Raw genomic sequence first — 22,037 nt, 5'->3', positions numbered from 1 at the left:
CAGAGCATGGAAAGGCTTGGGCAATTTGGACTTTGTATTTTGGGCTCAGAAAAACCTTTTTTCTTTGCCATGCCTTTTAAAACAAGTTGACTTACCTGCTCCTTTCAGTCTTGCTTTATTGTAATGTGAGTGTAAGTTGTTTTATGCCTACTTGATACCTGGGTGTGAAAACAATCCACCTTATTCTTGTTTGTAAGGTAACAGTATGAGAGGGGAAACTAAAGAATCATCATCTCTCTCTATATCTACACATGTGTGCAGAGCTATTAACTTAATGACAAACATTATGTCACTGCAGAATTTTGTACCCAGAAACACTTAGAGAGGGATCTATTTGCTCCCCTGCCCTATGGGGAAACTATTCTTAAGCACTCCGACATGGACATAAATGTGCTTGCACTTATACGCTTATTGCTCTCGCCACGCTGGGATGTTAGACACTTCGATGCTGTGATATGATTGGTTTCTAAATCCCAGTCTCACAGGATTTTAATTACTGGTCTGGTGCAGCTGGGAGTGGAACTTGCTGCCGTTGGATGGAGGGGGTCGATATGCCGGCCCAGAACATATTGAGCCACGGCGCTTGCAGACTCTATTGCACTATTTAATCATCTTTTGCAAAATTTACAGTGCAACAGAAGGAATCAATACTGAATTTATCACATTCCGTTGTAAATATGAGCATGGAGAGGGAGAGAGGATTTCAGGCACTCTTGCACAACAGCTGGCCTGGGATGGATGCATTATAGTAGGTGCCAGACCTGGAGGAAACCTCCAGGACAGAGCACCCAGGGGCAGCTACGAGGCGTGTGGCTCCCCAGAAACACTGACCCTGACACCCCGCTGCTGCCTCGGGCTGAGGAAGGGCTCAGTGTCCTCTGAGGCACTGGCAGGGAGTCAGGGGAGGACTCAGCCACACTCCCTCCGACACCGTAGCCTGGGCAATAAGGGATCTGCGAGCACGCGGCTCTGCGGGAGCAGGGATGCTCCCCTGGCATGACCACTTACCACTTCCATGCATGCCTGCAGGATCCCGGACAGCAAAGGCAGAGTTATCATTTCATACTGGCCTGGTTTTGCTCACAAGGACTGAGTTACAGCCTTGTTCTTCACAAGACAAACAGTTCCTAACTCTAGCTAATGTGGAGCAAAAAAACCCAGTGAAGGCAGAGCAGCCTGTGGTTTTCACTTCCCCAAACCAAGTTGCAACAACACTGGCTTTCAAGACAAGCACACACATTCTCCCAGCCCCCTGCAGACATGCTGTGCATTTATAATGAGTGCTACGGACCAAAGGGACTCCTGGTTCCTGTCTTGCTCTGTCCTGTTAGCTGGCACCACCATACCTGCACCACTGCTCCTTCCAAAGACCTGGTTGATGTCAAGGCACAGAGGCAGAGCCAGCGGAGATCAAGGGTGGGACAGGAAAAGCTGCCAAGGTAGCTTTAGAATAAATGAAATTATTTTTGAAGGGAACCAGCTCATGTGGGAACTTTTTGAGCGTACCATCTACTGTCCTGGGCCCCAGGGCAGCGCTTTTCAACCTGATCAATCTCCAGGGCTCAGTGAAGAACCGAGCAAAGCAAAATAATTCAGTAGGTTTAAACTCACTGTACAGTTGCATCTGAACCTTGGCTGGAAATTTTTGGGGATCCACCCATTAGAAAAGACCTCTTGTTCAGAGACCGTCAGCCTAGCAGACCTACAGCAGCATGACTTCCTCAGTTTCTCATGTAGTTTCCCCAGTTTTGCTCTTGCTTACGCTAGTGACTTCACCGAGTGCAGTGAAACAACAATGTCACCTTCTGAGGATGTGATCAGGCCCAAGGTATCTCCTCTTCATCGTCACAGCTGTCTAGTGATGTCCTTCACCCTCTCTATGTAAGAACAGAGCCCTTTCCATCTGGGATGCAACTGAAAATGCTCCAAGCCATATTATGCAGAATTCAAACACAAGAAAGCCAGCTATAATTACAACCTCATTTTTCTCGAGAATACCACAAGCACTTTCACTTTCTGATGTCAAAAGAGCATCCCTTGTAATGCTGGCTCTGTAATTCATTTACCCATCAGTCATCCTACTCACAATATCTGCAATTATACTGTACCAAATAGGTTAGTGTGGTGCATTACCAACAAATGTACTGTGCTAAATTTACTGGCAAATCGAGTTCAGAAGTCTGGGTTATTGCAGCTTCAGCTAAAATGTTTTCATAAATGTATGTTCTTTCCTTCCTCTCTTTCCCTCTCTCTCTCCCCCCTCTAATTAGAGATGTGTGCACTGAGCTGACTTGATCGCTCACGTTTTACAAGAGAGACTCGAGTGCCAGACCTAGGCATGCATGCTCAAGTCTCTCAAGGCGGCAGGGGCAGTGAGGCTGCTCCAGTGAGATGCGGCTCCGCTCTCAGCTTCCCCAGCTATGTGCTGCGTGACCTCAGCTACTCAGCCTCTCTGCACTTCCGAGACCATCAATCCCAGTCCAAGAGATTGTTAGCGCTGGTATGAGAACAGGGAGCAGTGCCGGAGTCACACTGAGGGTTCCACGCAGGGAGAAGGAGGCAAAGGGTGTTTTGGCGCAGGCACTTCCCATGCAGGAACAGCCTGGTCAGCCTGCATGCTGGCTCTAGGAGGAGCTGGAAGCAAAGGGGATTTCTGAAGATGGGAAGTAGAAAGCAAGGTGGTCAGTGATTAGAAAAGTGCTGGGGAGAATGAGACACATAATGAGGCTGTTCAGGTTTGGCAGGAGGAGATGTGTCCGTGCCTGCGATGGGGATGGAGAGAGGCGAAGTCCTGACAAGGGGCAAGGGGTCAGTCTCTGAAGAAGGGAACTGCTCTGCTTTTAAGCAAAGATATGAAATGTAAGCCACCATCTACCTACGTGCATCAGCAAAGTAGTGCACTTCCACACAACAGCAGCTGCCAGTTCGGCCAACCCCTCGCTATGTGGACATGCACACAAAACACACCTTGGAAAAGCACTTGGAAAAGCAATTCAATATCCAAGAAACATGACAGCTGAGCTGTTAAGTGCCAGGGTAACCTTGCTTCTACACTACTCTCTGTGCCCAAGTTTCTCAGGTGTGTATGGGGGGAAGAAGTCACAATATTCTGATTTTGCATTTCATAAGCTCTAGCCCAAGAAAAAGACAGTTCTCTGCAGCATTTTCTTCTGTGCTTTGTTTAGTGTAACTTTAATTTATTACAAGGATACCACAGCTATCACAACTCTTCCCAGCACAAGGCTGTGAAAGGTAATGTGTCCCATGCTGGGAGAAGGGATATCTCTCGCAGGGAAAATCTCTCAGCAGCAGTGCTGCCCCGCGGTTTGAAGCCCACGGGGTTTCCCCAGGCTGTTCCCCCTTTCCACTCCCACTCAGCCTTGCTAAGCCTCACCCAGGTCAACCTGCTCCAGGTGACCCTGCTTTGAGCAGGGGTCGGACTAGATGGTCTCCAGAGGTCCCTGCCAACCTCAGCAATTTCACGGCTCTGGGATTCTACAATGCCCCGGCACCCTGATGGGGAAACACAACTCTCCCCTCAGCTCTCTCTTTGTCCCTCGTGACTATTAGAGAGCATCTTTGGACCTAGATGCTTTAGTCAGGGGCAAAGATACCTTTCTTCAGTGAGTGCAAAGTATGACACAGCAGCTGGATACGGTCAGAGGAACACATGCCAGCAATGAAACACCATTGAGCAACAGACAAGGCATCAGCAAACCACTTGCAATGTCTTCTGCAGACAACTGAGCACTGGTGAGAGCACTAGGGGAGAGAAAACAGCAGCTCTGCAGCATCCAGGTGAGCTGCTTCCAAGCAAACATGCTTGTTCGACAGTCTGGCCACAAGGCAGTGGCAGCTGACGTTCTGGCTGTCAGCAGCGTGATCTCTCAATAGCAAATGACAGCGTGATGCACAGGGCTGGGACAGGCTGCAAAGGGCCTTTACAATGAAGGCAAGCAGACTGTGCTTGGTTTAATAAAGGAGGGGCCACTCAAGAGATGCAGAGGGACAAACAACTTCTGGTGAACCTCTCCAGCCTGGTCAGGTTTCTAAGCTCCTTCAAGTCTCCTGTAGAGACTTGCTGGAGGGCAAGAGGGCTGGTAGCAACGTGAGCCATCAGGAAGGTTTAGTTTGACTATCAGCAAATGTCCAGAGCTAAGAGGAGGATGGAGGGCAGGAATACACCCACTGTGCTTCCAGACACTGGGGGTCACAGGAGCTGAGCTCCGGTCCTGGTTCCCCACGGATCAGTGCCTGCCTGAGCTCCTCTGGCTACCTGCCTTTCAGCAGCAGGTTCTGGAGCAGAATCAGACTTAGAAGGGTGCTAGAAGGCACCTGAGCTCTATGGCAAGGCTACCCTATTGCCTGCAGAAAGCTGAACCTTTTAATACTGGCAATTTCATGCAGCAGATTTAAATACTGACATAATAAAAGCTCCCTCTAAAATGAAGAGACTTCCATCATCAACGAGCTGGAGACCCTGCCTTCCTTCCTCCAAGCCAAACACAAAGCCCTCTGCATCGATCGTGCCTGCAGTAGCAACTGGTGCACTCTGTGGATGTGAGCTCCCACCCACTCCTTCCCATAAACACCGATATTTATGGTGTCAGCTCAGGTCAGGAGACTGTGAAATGTCACCAACAACTGTCCCGAAAGGACAACAGAGCAGTGACTTCGTCTCGCGGTCTGCTGGGCACACACATGCTGACCACAAGGCGATAAGGTCCTGGAGGGGTCAAGCGAGTCACTGAATGGGCCACAAAAGGCCAGGGATGTGGGGTGAGGGGCAAGTGCACGGGAGCTTCCCTTAAAAAAAACACCAGTGCTGCACAACGGGGTAGTTGTTTTAGCAGAGAGGGGCCTTGGCAGTTAATGGCTTTGGCCCCGAGGGCAGGGCACCAAGCGAAGGAAGTGTTCGGGAGAGTAAATGGACAGTTAGTAAAAAGGCAGGTGTAGGGAAGGGTAAGGGAGGGAGCGAGGGGAGCCTGTTCCATGTCAGCAAACAGGAGACATCCTACGCGCGGATATCAATGGCAGACCGCATGGGGAAATTATCCTCACAAAGGGCCCGGGGCAGGCACACTTTGAAAGGTGTTCGATCTCCACTTCTGAGACCTTCAGCCATGTATTCATCGCAGATTATACTAACAAGGATGCAGGGACCAACGCTTTGTTATCGCGCAGAACTGGGAGGAGGGGAACACCCCCAGTCAATGCAATGAAAACCTCGTGTCAGGCACCAATCGTGAAATCGAACTCCAGCATGCAAAACTCACTGAAAGGAAAGGGAAGGGTCTGCTGTAACACTACCAGCTCAGAAGAATTCACCTGACAAAAAGCAGACATGTATTTGATTTAGCAAGTAAATTGTGATAAATTTTCATCATAACTATGACCGCAAAGGGTAAGAGGATGTTGTGGATGGGCTGGCGAATACAGATTAATCTGAAGAACATTGCAAACTCAGCCCCGGGATCCTACAAGGACTTCTGCATCATGCACCAAGTGCGATTCATGTTGCTGGACTGCTGTTCCCAGGGTATAAACACTGGGACATGCTCATACCTTCACAAGACAAAAAATTTCACTTGGAAATGCATTCTTAGTGTGGACTCTCTTGAATCTGTATCCAGAAGGATTTCCATGGGGATGGATTAAGAACAGAATGGTGATGAGCGATCGTCACATTTTAGTGCTATGGCTGACTAAATTCAGACTTTTCACTTTGATTTGGTACACAATCCCTTCAGTTGTGCTCAAACAAACACAGTCCTACAGATTGTTATACGCTTTTTTCTGAGATCCAAGTGAGTTCTTCTGAACTGAGACACTTTGCCACGAACAAAGAACTCTCTATGAGCATCGAGCAGCAGAAGCGGTCATTCACGAAGACAGCAGTGGCTCCAGGACAGATACAGAAACGGCTTTTGAACAAAAAGAACAGTCCTCTCTATTAAAAGAGGCCTGCATTGTAACAGCACTCAGATAGCTGAGCAGGGGACAGATGTAGAAATGAGCTGGACTTGCTACTTGCAATTATTTATTCAGTACAGTGAAATTCTTCCGTGCCAACTTCATTTATTTGCACACATATTTTACCTGTACTTAGGATAACCAAGCAGCTACCTCGGTACTTTCAATCAGCTAGTAATACACATGTTTTGCAAGGAGACTTTCAAAGGCAAAAATGAGAAGCAGGTATCTTTGTAAAAAATGTTATTCCAGAGGGTATGGGGGGTGCGGCTGCCAGCCCAAACTCAACAGACTGAGAAAGAGCTCTCAGCCTCTTGCTGGCAGCTCTGCCATTGCCTTCTCTCATGACTACAGCGTATGTATGTCCCTGCTGACGCTGGCTGTGCCTCTGTACCACCTTCACAGAGGACTGCCCCTTTGCCCTCGCAGCTAGTCCACACCAGGATTTTAGGCATTTTTAAAGAGCAAACACTGCTGTTGACATTCACACCATCCCACACGTGAAATACTCCCCAGCCTCAAGAGGCACAGACTCACCCTGCTCAGATCTGTTCACAACCCTGCTGTGATGAGGACTTCTCCATGCCAGCACTTCGACCACGTTACCTCTCTCCCTAACACCACAGAGGCTCTCTTGCTCGTTGCACTCACCATCAAAGCCCTTCCTGGTCTGTGCATTCACAGCTCATCACTCAAGAGGGTGAAGCCCACTCCACTCCTCCCATAGGCATCCCTGTCCACAACTGTGGGATCTCAGAGGTCCTGTTGGAGCAGTTTCTTCTGACCACCAGATCTCTTGGACAAGCAACCGCTGCAGACATGCAGTTGGGACTGTGCAGCAGATGTGCAGCAAGTCAGATGCACTGAGAAAGTGCCAGATTCAGTGTTCATGCAGTGTCTACATATGCTGCAAACATGAAGCAGGTCTGCCACACCAGACAAATGCGTTGGACCACACATGGGGCAATATTTTTGTCTGAGGACTTCCCAGTCACCACACGCACATACTCCCACAACCTACAGAGCAGCTGTCTGCTTTTTCAGCTCCCTTCTCTGCAAGCATTCCTGAGGAACCTTGGCTAAATCCATTTGGAATAGGTTTTCTTTCAGTGGCTTATTTTTTGGGGGGTTAAATTTATGGCCAAGAGATAGGGTTCTGGTATCTGGCAGGCTCCCAGAGAAATCCTGACTCACAGTTAACTGTGGAATTCAGTGGTATTGAATCTCAACCTTTCACTCTTATTTTTCTATTTGTGAAAGATAACAAGCATATGGTACGTATGAGTATCAAGGTTCAATGTTCCTACAATTATTTTTCTTCATCTCTTCTGGGGAGGTTTAGCCTTCATGGATGCTACTTTCCATTACCTTTTTAGTTGCTTTCTTAAGGAATGAGCCTTATGTGAGCCCGTTGTACAATTATCTGCCTGCCTGCTTCCCTAGAATTAACTCCTGAACTCCTGAGGTGCCCACCCCATGAAGATTATGACATTCCTAAAATTTCTGCAGAAATTGGCATCTGGCTAGAGAGACGCTAGAGAGTCTCTCCACTGCAGGGACAGGCTGACAGCCTTCAGCTGCTATAGGCTGCATTTGGCAGAAGGCTGCTGCCAAGCACACACTTGAAAGCAGGGACAACATCGCTGCTTCTTGGTCATTCAAAGGTGCCCTAGGTGACCCTGCAGGGGGGAGAGGAGTTGAAATTGTTGTAGTAGGAGGAATGCTAGGGACAAAGGACACAAATCTGAAGGAAAGCAGAACTTTACTGACTAGCTCTGCGGTTTGCAGAACGATTTGCATCGTGGGCAGATGCAGCTATTTTAACAGCACCATGCAGATGTAGATACACATTCAGCAGACTCCGGTTCTGGGTAACAGCATAACAGAGACGCAAATGTCATCCTGGTAAACATCAGCAGGACGATAAAAATAAAAAACTGTTGTCATGGTAGTACATGTCTATTCTGTTAGCTAAATGCATCTTCTTCTTCTCCTCCACTAGTGCTGATGAGCTTTTTCCCCACAAAGATAGTCAAGCATTGCAGCAGGTTGCCCAGAGAGGTTGGGCAGTGTGCATCCTTGGACATTTTCAGGACCCAGCTGGCTAAAGCCCTGAATAACCTGGTTTGGCCTCACAGCTGACTCTGCTTTGAACAGGAGGTTGGACTAGAGACCTCCTGAAGTCTCTTCCAACCTGAACTCTGCAATAATTCTACAATTTTTCACCTCTTTAGTATCACAGAATCATTTAAGTTGGAAAAGACCCTTAAGATCATCGAGTCCAACTGTAAGTATCTCTATGGATCTGTAATCTGGAGCCGTGAGTACGTAAGAGATGACAGTAAAGCAGGATTCATGAGAAAAAGGGGTTTGTGATTTATCCAGGAGGACCAATAACTGCACAAGCTCATTTCTACCAATTCTCACAAGAGCTGCATTGCCAAGGTACCAACAATACCTGAGCCTCAACCATTTAATGTGGGTACCGGTACCTATCCAGTGCCTTGTCTACAGAGCAGATCCATTCCCAGTAAAGCAGGGGCTCTTCGATTCCACACCACACAGGTACATAAGGGATATGACAGATGAGTAGAGTGCAAATTGTGAAAGGGAAATGTTCAAAATACTGAACAGAGAGACCAGGGGATGCATCTCTGCTGAACTGCAGGAAACACTCAATGACTGAGAACAGCTACCAGAAGTACATGAGAAAAACCATTGGAGATGAATGGGAACACAGAAAATAAAAAATAAAGAGATTAAAGCAAACAGTAAATCACATCTAATCCTGACAATGAAAGAGTGTGGTCCGTGTCCGAGCCTGACAGTTCTGTGGAACAGGCCTACTCAGAAAAAGTGCTCCTGGCCCAAGAGCCAGTTGGAGCTACGAAACTCACCTCCATCCAGCAGCAATTTGACCGTCAGGTAGTCATCAGCCAATACTGCGTAGTGTAGAGCTGTGCAGCCCTTGAAATTGGCTCGGATGTTCAAGCGGTTGTTGAAGTCATCCTCCCGGGTTACAAGGACTGCAGGGGAAGAAGAATGAAAGCTCAGCTCACTGAGACAAAGTGAAGAACTGCTTGTCTGAACGTGCACCAGCAGCATGGACCACCACCACTGGTCTGGAAGCTTATTAAGGGCCTAATGGCCTTTTCCATGAGACAGCTGGGACCCTGGTGGGGGTTTCTGCTGCTTAATCTCCCCACTCCTCTGAGCAGCAGTGGAGATGAAGACAACATGGTTTCCACAAATCCCAGTGACTGTCTTCACAGTGCCCAGGCAGGGGAGGAGGTGGTTGGAGAAAGCCTGAGAGAAGACCTCTCAGCCTTGTTCCAACCACAGCCTCTTTGTACCTTCAAAGTGAAATCAGGATTCAATGCAAGCAAGCAACACAGAGACTTCTGCCTTTTTTTCCCTCTTTTACTGTCCAGAAGGGCCACAGAACAACCATTCAATGCTTCCTCCACACCACCTTACTCCCCCAGCCAAAACATGATCCCAGCAGGCTGCGCCTACTTCAGGCTGGAAGCGCAGAGCACCAAAACCTACAAGCCATAACCAAGAGAAAAGAGCCAGAGAGGCTGAGGGACGACAGCGCTACAGGTCCTCGGGACAGCAGTGAGCTGGGAATGCCCACTGGAACTCCTCAGAGTCATGTTAAGCTTCCCGTATCACATCGCTCCGATTGCTCATGTGCTCATCTCCGCCAGGAGCTGCCTCCTCTACTCTACACTTCCCAGAAACATCAAGAAGTAGCCATTTAAAAGCAGGAACTCTTCTAAAAATACTTCCTTTGTTAACTGAAAGGTAATACGGGTTAAAGTGCTGCAGAGCACAATACTCAACTCAGTTCTGCTCCTGTCCATAGCTACCTGCTTGCCATCTTCAGTTCTATGTCAAAACCAGCTGTTCTTTGGGACTTTTGAGATTTTATCCTGTGTTTGCCTAGTCACCAGCACAGTGTGCTCCGTGAGGTGTATTCCTCGATGCTACCGGGATGGGAATAATTCATAATAACGCATTTTACAACTCACTAGAAATCCTGGAATCCCCTGAGCAAATGCAATTAGACCGAGCCTCGGCAGGTTTTGTGAAATCAGACCTAGAAATTGTGATGTTTCTTTGAACAGAAACTGATGCTTGCTAAAGCTGATTAATTATAGTATTTTCTTCCTTTGAGCTCTGTTCTACTGAATGCCAATGTGCATGGATACCCTGCAAAGGAAAAGCCCAATGACTTGTGTTTCCAGGCCAGAGCAAAGCTGGGCCAAGGCATTCCCGGGAGGACAGGAGAAGGACTGTGTGGTGAGACAGACACACGGAAACACTTAAATCTTCCAGATCAGGTGCAAAATCAGAGTTTGGACTGCAAAGCTGGAAGATCACAGAATGCATTAAACCAAACATGTACAGAGGCAAAGGCTCTCTGCAGGGGAGCCAGCACCACACCAGCTCCAAGCCCAGCTCTGGGTAGATCTGTCCCCTTTCCACAACACGTGCAGGTAGGAGCTGGTGAAGTGGCAGATTCGAACACAAACCCAGCTGACTCTCAGGCAATGCATCATGGCTAGCAGATGTGGCTGGGCTGTTACTGCACCGGCACAGGACCCCTGTGAGGCGGCACTGAAAGGCATCGCTCCTCTCTGCTAAGCGCAGGTCCGACCTGTCCCCAAGCACAGACTTAACAACACCTGCAAAATTTACATGCAAGCTTAGACTCAGACACGCAGTGGGAGAGGCGAAAGTGCCTCCACTGTTGATGCTCTGGTGCTAATCAAAGACCTATTTTTAGATGCTGTTTCTACAATGGGAAGAAATATTCTCCCAAGCCAGGAGAAACTCCCTCCTGATACTCAGAGTGATTACTACAAGGCAGTGGTGATTTCGGCAAACAGAAGAGAAGCTGTAGAGGAGAGGATGCTGCCCCACCATCGCCTGGCCTTCAAGCAAATTCCTAATTCTGGGACTCTCCAGCAGACCAGCCCGTGTGTCTGGGCAAGGCTCCAGCACCCATGGGCCCAGAATCCTACCCGGGTCCACGGGAAGGGTCTGCAGCAGCAGCACTCTTCTGCAGCTGGTCTAAGGGTCAGGCTTTAGAAAACCCTTAAGCCCTTTGCTCTGGTCACCAGCAAAAATGAACAGTGGAAAAAAGAGTGGCTCTTCTTAGGTATTGAAGGAAATACCAGGCTGCTGATTAGCCAGGAAGGGACGCCTATGGGAGCAGAGACAGCATCTTCACAACATCAGCCCTGAGAGCATTCAGCACACCAGAGAGAAGCCTGATCTAAAGCCTGGCCAGATGGACGATCACAGCCACCAAAGAGGTCACGTATTCCATAGTCGAGAATCCGATATGAGCACCACTCTCATGTCTGCAGGGAGGGCAGATCCCTCTCTCATTTCAGCATTCACCACCTTCACTGACTCTTTTATCAACAAGCAGATGCTATCACTCAGGGCTGTGGGTTTTGACAGGCACTGCACTTTATATCTGATTTTTGAGGAAAGTGAGGCTGTCGCACCCATTCCAGAGTTAATGGAGACTAACCTCTCACTCAGCTGGTGGAGGTGGGGGGCAGGCAATAGGGCCAGGCCTGGCCACAACCCTTCTCCCCAGCTTTGGGAGATGAGGAAGCCCCATAAGCACACAGCCTCACCATGGAGCCTAAGTGACGGTGGGGCTGGCATGTGCTGTCTCCTGTTGAATGAACATCACCCAGTTGGTGAGCTAAATTCTGCTCCTGGAAGTGCATTCAGCTCCTTGGTGAATGGGTATATCACCAAAATTCAAGGACTTTGCCATCGAGAACTTGAAAGGGCTCTGAGCACCTAATACTTTCTCACAGCAAAGCAAGCAGACCTGGATTGTGGATCCCCCGCAGGGCAGTCTCCACGTTCCCTCCTGAGAGCTACCGACAGATTTCCAAAAGATTTGAAAAGTTCAGAAGAGAAAAACACTGTAATGAATACCTGATGCCGTCCTAGCCCAGCATCTCTGCTAATGAACCGCAGTACCTCCAGGAAGATCAATTAATGCCCTGGCTCCTTTCCTTTCCTGGGTCTTTTCTCCAAGCATACAGGGTGAGTATGTATATTTATTTATTTGTCGTCATTTCCTACCCAGGGAGGAGCAGGATAATGAACTGCGTGCGTCAGGGAAGATGAATCTGAGATACTAGGGAGCAGTGCAGTAAAGAGATTAAAGTGTTATTATTGTTGGGTTTTTTCCCCCATGGTCCGTTGTGACAGCTTGGCCGTCATCTGTAAAAAATGTCTCAGAGAGAGATAATCATCGGAAACTCAATAAAGCGTCAGGGGAAGCCTCGTCTACCATCAATCACTGGGTGCCTGGAAATTTTCAGCCCTCTGTCTCCCTTCCTGCCATCCATATAAATGTCTGTAATATATTTTGTGCAGTGTTTGTGGAGCATACCCTCTCGATTTGGATGTTTTTATGAAAAAATATTTATACACAAAATATGTAAATGTGTAAAAAAAAAGTAAAAAACAAAGGCAGTTTCTCTCTCTCCCTCTCTTTTTAAAAATGCAACTGAATTTATTCTTTTTAATAAAACATGTCAACCAAAGAATTAATGCAACTTCTTCCTGAGTGGCCTTATCTTTTCTTCACCCCAAAAATATATAACATTATAGAGGGATGAATGCAGACAAAAACAATTAACTTTATTGGTTGATATACTTTGTCTTAAATAAAGTCTATGTACATGCATTATGTATTGGCATTCCATTGTTCATTTTTTAATGTTGTTTCATACATTTTGCATTCACTGCTACAGCAATCTGATATATGCGTGTTCTCACTTCCATCAAGAAGCAGGTCTATTGCACGGGTGGGTTAAAGTGAGGGATGAGAGAGGAGAGCTTTTAAAAATAAAATAACGCCCTGTCAAAACTGTCCCCTCACTGATTCATCTTCTTAACTCAACCTGTGTTTTATGAAAGGTTCAAATATTACACCTTCATTAGACTTTACATAGCTTTTAGCGGTGAGGCAAAAAGCACAGACAGACCAATGGATAATATCACTGTCTGATTTAGGCTCTGCAAACCATGCAGGGCAAAGAGAGGCTCTGGACAACCTGTGTGGCTTCCTCCAATTTTCTCCTTACAGCAGCTAGGAAAAGGTTTAACTTCAAAGGAGAAGGTTAGAGCACACAAATGCAGTCACTGCGGATGCAGCAGTCCCTGGGAACGCAAGTCTCGGCAGCTGGCTGAGCTCTGGCAGGTTGTTGGGGATGGCTGGGACACTGCCAGCTCAGAGCCAAGGCCAGCGGGTCAGCGAGGTGCTTGGATGGGGAAAAGGCTTCTGAAACAGGGAAAGCAACAGCCAGGGACATTTTAGCAGAGTCAGGTCCTGCCAGCGTTCCTGCCAGCCTGGGAGCTGTAAGCCTGCGGACCAGAAGCATCCTTGAAACGTGCAGCTGGCCTCTTCGAAGCACAGCCAAGCAGCAGGAATCCAGACATCCCCCCCCCAGATTCCATTGATAATCACAAACCCAAGAAAATTTAACCACCATTTGTTGTCATAAAAAGTGGAAACAGTCTGGAAAATTTAAATTGGTCTGAATAGACAGAGTAGGTCTCTGCTCATTGCGGGGGGGTTGGACTAAATGACCTTTAAAGGTCCCTTCCAACCCAAACTGTTGTATGATTCTAAGTCTGCATCAACATCCCAGCAATGGGGATAGCTGTGAGCAGGATCTTCACCACACTGTTACAAATTAGAACAAAAATACGGCAGAGGTAGAAAATGAGTAACTGAAGTCCTTCAGAGACTGAGAAGGGAGACAGCGCTCAGAAACTTGAGACATGGGCCATGGAAAATCATAACAAGATGAAATGATGCTGCAGAAAATTTCCTTGTTTTCACGTAGACTTCAAGGGCTGAAAGCTAGCGTTAATGCCTGCCCGAAAACCAGCAGCAGTAACAGCAACCAGTTATGTCATTCAGCTTTATTTCAATTGGACAAGTCTTTCTTCATTTTATATCTACTTATAAGATCTAGAGTAAGGCTACTGGTGGAATACACTGCCTTGAACCCTTCTGCTTCCCCAGCAAGTGGCTGCATGTGGGTCAATGGGATGACGCTCCTATCTACAACTTTGTGTTATGTTCTGGCTATATAAAAACAGGTTATCTCTAGGACGTTGAAGGATTGCTTCTCACAAACATCTACATAATGTTTTCGCTCATCTTCAGACATATGCTCACCCACATACCATCAGTTACTCTGCATTTAAATGGAAGCTGAAGCTAGCTCTAAAAAAAAACCAAACGAGGTCAAATTTCCATTTCAAAGCCAGGAAGCAAAATTTTGGGACCTGAAAAGCAAATGCAGGTAACTGCACACAATCAATACTACCTTCTAAAGAATGGAGGCCTTTTTCCTTGGCAGTCTCGTACACGCTGCTGAAATCATCTCCAAGGTTTGGATCTGCGTTAGCTGCGAGCAGGATCTTCACCACACTGTTACAAATTAGAACAAAAATAAGGCAGAGGTAGAACATGAGTAACTGAAGTCCTTCAGAGACTGAGAAGGGAGACAGTGCTCAGAAAGCCCTCCTCAAACATTGCCAGCTAGCAAAGGAAAGTTAAACCAACAACCATAGTTGAACATTTCAACAAATACAACCACACCAGCATATTCTCAAACCAATTAGATGTGGGAGGCACTTGAGGCAGGGGTGACACTGTAGGGAAACACAGCCCTCCCAAGAAGATCTGCACAGAACAGGCTCTTAGCAAGAGTCATATTCCCAGTCCACCATGGGAATCAGTTATGTCCCCATAACTTTGTGGGTCTGGATCAGTGCTGGAAACTGTCTCCAGCCACAGTAAAGGCACAGTCAGAGCCAGACCTTGGCTCCAAGGCCATCCCTGTCCCTGCAAAAAGGAAGATTCTTGTAATACTCTTCAGGTTAAGGGATGCAAAACTAGGTTATGCTGTTACTTCTGCTTTTGGGAAGCCTCCTTTAATAAAGGTGCCATCCTACCAAGACAAGAAGCACATAGCATTTCAGTATGAAGCACGACAAAAGGCAGGGGGCTGGAAGGGCCCTATTCACTCGGGAGGTTTCTGCCCTACAATTTACAGCATTCACTTGAGTGGTCCCTCTACATTGATGCAGCTAATGGAAGCCACCCTTGAAAAGGCATCTCTTGCACCCACATTGGCTATGAGAGACAGCTAGTCTTTCTTTGCCTCTTTCTGCCCTCACAAGATGAAACACCAACCTCAGCATTTAAAAATAAATTTCAATTGCATTAATTATGTGGGGTTCTGGAAGAAAAGCATTTGACTGCTGCGTGAAGTTCAGGCAAACCTCCGTTCCTGAGAACCAGACAATTCGTATGAGATCACCACTGAAGACAGCCTGATCATCTGCAACCAGCCCAGCAGCTGCCAGGACTTCTGAAAGAGATTTAACCTCTGAATTTGTAGAGAACTTCCCCATTTTTTTGTATTGTAGCTGCAGGGCCCACTGGAGAGGCAGGTCCTCCCAGGGCTGACCAGCATGGCAACATAGGCAGGACATACCAGACTACAACTCTCCTACGCGTTGGGACTGAGGCTTTCAGTCTCCAGACCTGTAAAGTTATCAACACACTGCAGCAGGACAGATCAACACGAGACATACAGGCCAGGCAATTTTGGTGTGGAAGTCCTCCATCTCTGCTCCCAAACGCAAACAATCATCAGGCAAGAATTAGATTTCTCACCACTTCTGAAAGCAGCTTGAAGCCAGTTAATTCTTAATTTTTTTCCAGGGTTCAAGCTTTCCATGACAACTAGACAGTAACTCGTTAGTTAGCATTCATCACTGATGACATGGCTCACGGGCTGACAGCGACATGCACCGCAGACTGACTGACATGTATCTGCAGGCTGTGTCTTGTCAAGTCACATTTAGAATTTAACTTAAGCTCCTCTCCCATTTACCCCATAAATGCATTAGCGGAATAAAAGGTGGTTATTTTATTCTTTGAATATGGTGCAATAGAGCCAGCTCCTTACTGGCACTGGTACGCTCTTCACCACGTACAAAGTTACTTCTAGTGAGCAAAGCACCAGGCTAGAAGCCAGGAGAACCTCCCGCCATCTCCTGTGTGAGCATACAGAGTTCATTTATATCTGTATTTTAACAACACCCTTAGTTCTAAAATATTTAGGTTGAGATGCACTAGATCTTATTCTTCAAACAGCAGCTATGATCTTTCACCATTTCAATGTAGTCAGGAGCATGTTGCACTAAAGATTTTCTCCAATGGTTTGAGTTGCACACCCATGATCAAATTAGGTATCTGACGGTTTAGGACTGGCACTAAGGATGAGGATCATCTCACCTACTTTCAGACATCAGCAATGGAGGACGTGAAGCCCTAAGTAGCCTCCCATCACAGATGTGCTCCCTCTTTACCACTCAAATCCCTCCAACTAGCCTGAATTTTCTTTCAGTTCCTTCTGCCGTTTTGGTCTTGGTGCAAGGATCACTGTGTGAGATCATCTACTATCTTCAGCATAGTTCCAGTGAGATATAACCTTACTGTCTCATCCTCAGTCCTCTCAGAACAGACAATTTGCTGCCAGGGCAAAGCCACTGATACAAGTCTCCCCCTCTGTGTTCAGTGTCTACGCTGTCCTGCTACACTGCTCCTGAAGGCGACATCAGTGAGTACACCTTAGGTAGAGCTGCCATCTCTCCAGTCACACAAGAAGCCTGTAGGTCCTTCTGGACCACCGCAGGAGCATCAATAAGGCACAGGGCACAAAACCTATCCTAAAAGTCCTTCAGCACCTCTAGCAAGGGCTTTTCTGAACACGGCTAGATCCAGACTCACCTCTACTTCACAGGTCCAACATGTTGCCTCATATAAAGGAACACTGCATGACCTTTACCACTGACCTCTATGGCCACAGCAAAATGGAAAGCAAGAGAGAGGTTTGGCCACAAATAAAGCCACATGCGCCCAAGTGCATAGCCTTGGCTGTCCAGAACAGCTGTAGTCAAAGCCTGCCACCCCAGGCTCTTCCACCTCTGGTCATTAGGTAGGTCATCAGGTAGGTTTCGGCCTGTCAGTCCTACTTTTGGTGCCTGGCTGGCAGTGCTGGGCAGGAGGTGTGCTATCTGCCCAAGCCTATGAAACAGGAAAAGTAAAGGTGCCACAGCCAGGCTTTCTACCCGGGAAAGCTCTAGCACAGGTCATTGATCTGTGCAAAGTTCTTCTGGGAGATCCAGTGCTGGATTCCTCTGGAGACATCCTGTATCTCCAGTACTTGGTACTGCTGTGGTCAGCCCAGTCATCAAGAGAACTGCAGCAGAGATCTGGAAGAGGCAGTCCCTATGGAAAGCAGGAGGTACAGGATGGAAGACGGTAGGGCAGATACTGCCCTGTTGCCCTATGGGATCTTTGTTGATGACCTCCATGATCCTAGAGATGGACATCTAGCTACTGAACAGAAGCCAACATTAGTGCAATGTGCCTCAATTAAGCCTCTGATGATCTTGCCCCAGCAGCTGACTTACTGTGATTCTCACATCAGGGCTTCCAGCATCTACACCAGAAAGCCAGGCCTTTCTCATCATTCAAATCCTTAATAGTACAGGTTCTGATATGGTCAAACCACCCCTTCTTGGACCCCGTCCTCATGGCTGTCAAGACCAAAGAGATCCTTCTACTCCAATTTTAGCTGACAGGCTATGATATATTTTAAGGTCCATGCATCTTTCTCATTTTAAGAGAAATGATCCCAAGTCCCAGTGTAGGACTTTAATCCACAACCTTGCAGGCCAGGGGTGAGCTATGGGCACTGAATGAGTCATATGATAACACACAATGACTTGTAATTTCCTTGGTAACTCCATACATCTTCCTTTCCTGTTCTTAGTGACTACGTTGAAATGAACGATCTTCCCAGGCACTTCATCAGATAACACCTTCGTGGGCTCTCAGTGACTCTCAGGAAGCCCTTTCCTCTTCGTGCATTGCCTACACCTTCAGTGTTTCTTGCTGGGCAATGTCCTTTCATGAAAAGTTTAGCAGAGGACCACAAATGATAGATGCAAGGTGGGCTAAGAGTGAAAGCAGGAAGTGAGGATGTCAGAACTGCTCCGCTCTCTCTGTTAACAACCCTCTATGCCATTTACCCCCCAGCGATAAGAAACATTTCCTTAGCTCTTAAGATAGCTGGGAGGCTCAAGTTTAATACGCACAGATATAATCTCTTACTGGCAAAATCTGGTGTTCCAAAAGCCTGGCCCTGTTTCGGGCTGCAATCCAGCTCCATACACAGGAAGGACTCACTGGTCTAATAACAACACGTGGCACATTCAGCCTCCCTCTCCCATCATCTTTCAATCTCACCTCCTGCTTTTGGGACGTGCTGTCCCCTCCAGGCACTTCTGCACCAGCCAGACGTTCCTGGAATCACAAATATTGATCGTACCTATCCAATTTGCAGGTAATGGGACATTCAAGCAAATTAGCCTTTAGGAAAGGTAACGGCACCATCAAAATACAGAGTAACTGCTCATCAGCATAAAGCGTATGAATGTCACTGGAATAAGCAAGGGACTTTCAAAAATGAGATGACAGTCACAAAGTATGATCTAGCAATGCAGTCTCTGGGTAAAAATCTCAGGTTTCCCAGGGAGAAGAGGTGTAACTACTTCCCAATTCATAAGGCACTTGTGGGGGTCAATTAAGGAAGCTCTGGCGAATGTGCTAGAGAAGGCAGAAGGCATCTTTCTCTTCTGCACTAGCTCAGCTATTAGTTATTAATAAAGGGGTGACTTTTAAATGGAGGATTCTTTGGCCCATACACGTCCTGTTTTCCTCCTCTTCCTGCCAGGTGTTGGGGCAGAACAACACTCCGTGCAGATACCTAGAGGGAGCAGGACGCCAACGGCAGGCTGAGCTGGTCCGGGAAGGCAGGCTTCCCTCCATAACTCACCTGTGCTCAACAACCTCAACAAGCTGAGTTTTAATTTGCTGATCAAGTTTTCATTAGATTAGAGGCACAGCCTATTCATCAGCATGAATATAAATCTAAATTGACCCTGGTGATGACTCAGAGGGCAGCGCTTAACTGAAGTTCGCTGGGCAGTTCAATCGATTGGAGAAAGTGCTTTCTGCTTTTAATGGCTGGACCAACATATTGTTAAATAAATAAATACATACATACAATACAGGGGGTGGGGAAATCAATGACGAGATGGCTGGACGTGACTGGGGCTGCGTCAGGGAAGATGTTGTGCTGGGACCAACGCGCCGGCAGCTGGGGTTGGTGAACCAAGAAGTCCAGTGATCCCCATGACCGTGAGTTATCAGCACAATGCAAAAGCCTTGATGGGTTTTGATACGCGGCTGCCCCGAGCTCTGGCAGAAGCCACAGGTCCTGCCTGGACACAAAGAAGATCCCTTGTATGGCTATACCTTAACTCTCTGTAAAACTCAGCAGGGGCAGGAGGGCCGGAGGGAGCTGCTGTTTACACTCCAGCCCCTGTTCTCTCCTTTTTTTCTCAGATGAGGTCTAAATGTGGATGTGTGCCTTCCCAGGAATATGTTTACGCCTACCTGTGGCACAGAAAGCAGGGCAGCCGTGGCATTCCCTCACTCTGCGGCAGTTTGTTATTGACCCAGATAAAAATGATCCTCCCCCCAAAAAGGAATCCAAAAAGAAAAAAAAAATCTTGAAGGGTAGAATTGTTATGTTGTTCACAACAGTTTTCTCGTAAGAGTGTGACTCAGGTGAATTGTGCTTCAGAGACATGGTCAAGGTACGGCACTGCTGCTGCATGCCCCCAGCCATCCACAAAGGACCGTTAAAAGAAGTCTTGCTACCTGTGTGCAGTGGTAAGAAAATGTGCACAGAGGCAGTTTCTGTGGCTTGGAGAGGTGCAGGAACCTGCTAAACTGACGATACCTCATTGTGCCTGACCTGCAGGACACCGAATGCCATTCATCCCTGGAAAGAGGGGTGCTCATGCACAGAGGTCTCAGATGGGGACACTGCCGAAGCAGTGGAGGAGCAGCGTGGGCAACAGCTGCCACTGGCCTGTCCTCAGGTGGACAGGTACAATGCAGGAATGGCCAAGTGGACACTGTCCCTCAAAGACATCCAGAAGGGGAGTAGTTGAAAGACAATGCCCCAGTTTGTCAGATCAAGCCCTCAAAATGTGCTGTCATCACAGCTGAAAACCATGTTCGACCCCTCAGCTCTTTGACAGGCAACACTATGGGCCATATGTCCTTCCAAAGGCATCCAGATATTTCTCCAGCTCTGCTGCAGACAGCTCTGAATGAGTTGCCTGAAGTGAAAGGAGTGAAAAAAATCACACGAACAGATGTATGTACCTAATATAGGTAATAAGACTGCACCAGTTAATCATGTCATTGCCTATAGACAGAAAATGGCTCCAGATAGGTCACCCTTCACTGTAAGTCTTAGAACATACCCACCAGAATATTACTATGCATGATGTACTGTTATTACCAATATAAAACATCTATACAGCACCTTCAACACACAAAGTCTAGGTACACATGGAAGGGGCACATGTCCCAGCAATCTACACCGAGGCAGAGAGTGAGCTGCTTCCCGACTCCTCTCCCTAAGGAGGGATGGAGGAGGGCAGGCTGCAGGAGGAGGGCAAGGGAAAGAACAGGACCACATTGGGCCAAGCACTGCTGGTTCTGGTTCCATGTACGAGCCTCTGACCCACAGCTCTTTTGATCTACATAGAAAGACAGAGAAGGAAAAGGAGAGCCAAGGCACAGGGAGGAGTCACTTGTCATTGGTCATTCCCAGCAGGAAGGTGTTGAGAAGCAAAGGTGAGGAAAGGCAAAAAGAACCAGATCTGAAGATGGAGGGAGAAGGAGAAAGGGCGTGCAAGAAGGCAAAGACGTGAAAAGAAAATGGACGAGAGCAGATGATGTTGGGAACAGCTGAGAGGAATCACAGGCTAAAGCCCTTGACAGAACAAGAATAGGTATGCCTGGGAGGTGCTTATACCATGAGCTGGATGAACAAGTAGGACTCATTTAAAAGCACATGGAATGAATGGCTCACCAGTACAGAGCATTAAGGTTGTCCCCTCCTGCTCAAAGAGAATGTGAAGCAGTCCGTACAGAAGAACGCCCATGGGCAAGAGGAGACGGGGACAAGCTTCCAAGAGAAAGCACCTGTTCAAATAAAGAAATGCTTTTTACGTGGAGCTGCGCTCTGCTCTTGTCCCCCCTCCCACCCTCCTCGAACTCACAGAGGGTATCACCCTAAGATCCATGCACAGCTGCTCACAGCATTTGGGGTGAGAATGAAGGGCTCATTTATGTGTAAAACAAGATGGGTGTGTGAAAAAAGGGGTATGTGAAAAAAGGGGGGAGGAAGACGGACAGAAGTACTGTAGCTATGTATTAGTAAAGAAGAAAAAGGGAAGCTGGAAAGAAGAGGATTGACTGTTAAACCTGAGAAAACACGCACAAACTTACTTAATGCAAGCAGCCATGTGCCCGTCACTCTCACCCACATCTCCCTCCCCAGAGCCGCACGTGTCTCTGTCCCAGCAAACAAAGACCTTGTTGTGACACAGAGACCCAGCTGCAGCCAAGTAATTTTCTCTTTATCTTCTCTCTCCACCTGTAAAACGTGGGTATTGCCGCTGCTGAGAAAGCTGTTACCCAGCCTTGCAGAGGCCTGAACCACTCTGAGAAGGTCATCCCTCCGAGTACAGCTGGGCACTCCTCCCCACCACCTGAGCTATGCATATAACTTCAGAAACCCTAAAATCATGCTCCGACCCCCTCCCTCCTTGCTGGACTGGGGCACAGGTCATTGCATTGATGGTAAGAATGGAAGCAGAACCGGGTGCCAGTGTTTTACAACTGCCCAAACTCGTCCCACTGGGGCTTAGCAGCACATGCTGCTCTGTGCCTTAGTTTCCCCTTCCATGGGATTCTGGAGAATCAAGTTCTCCACCTTATAAGGGGATGAGAGGATGACTCAGTATTTCACTGTCATTTTATTTCTGCCAGAACAATGTAA

At 47.5% G+C, this 22,037-nt stretch overlaps 1 protein-coding gene across 3 annotated transcripts in view; it reads right to left on the bottom strand.

Annotated features, from left to right (window-relative positions):
- Positions 1-22,037, bottom strand: part of CLPB (ClpB caseinolytic peptidase B homolog (E. coli)) — an 83,153-nt gene that overhangs the window by 38,730 nt on the left and 22,386 nt on the right. For all 3 annotated transcript variants that reach the window (XM_010576673.1, XM_010576675.1, XM_010576674.1), the window contains 2 exons: positions 14,358-14,461; positions 8,871-8,999 (listed from right to left, as the gene is read on the bottom strand). In XM_010576673.1, coding sequence (XP_010574975.1) covers positions 8,871-8,999; positions 14,358-14,461 — 233 coding nt within the window. The remainder of the gene's footprint in view (positions 1-8,870; positions 9,000-14,357; positions 14,462-22,037) is intronic.

The sequence above is a fragment of the Haliaeetus leucocephalus genome, unplaced genomic scaffold, assembly GCF_000737465.1.
Source record: "Haliaeetus leucocephalus isolate CR32 unplaced genomic scaffold, Haliaeetus_leucocephalus-4.0 Scaffold536, whole genome shotgun sequence".
Taxonomy (NCBI): Eukaryota; Metazoa; Chordata; class Aves; order Accipitriformes; family Accipitridae; genus Haliaeetus; species Haliaeetus leucocephalus.
This window is presented reverse-complemented; position numbering and strand designations above follow the sequence as displayed.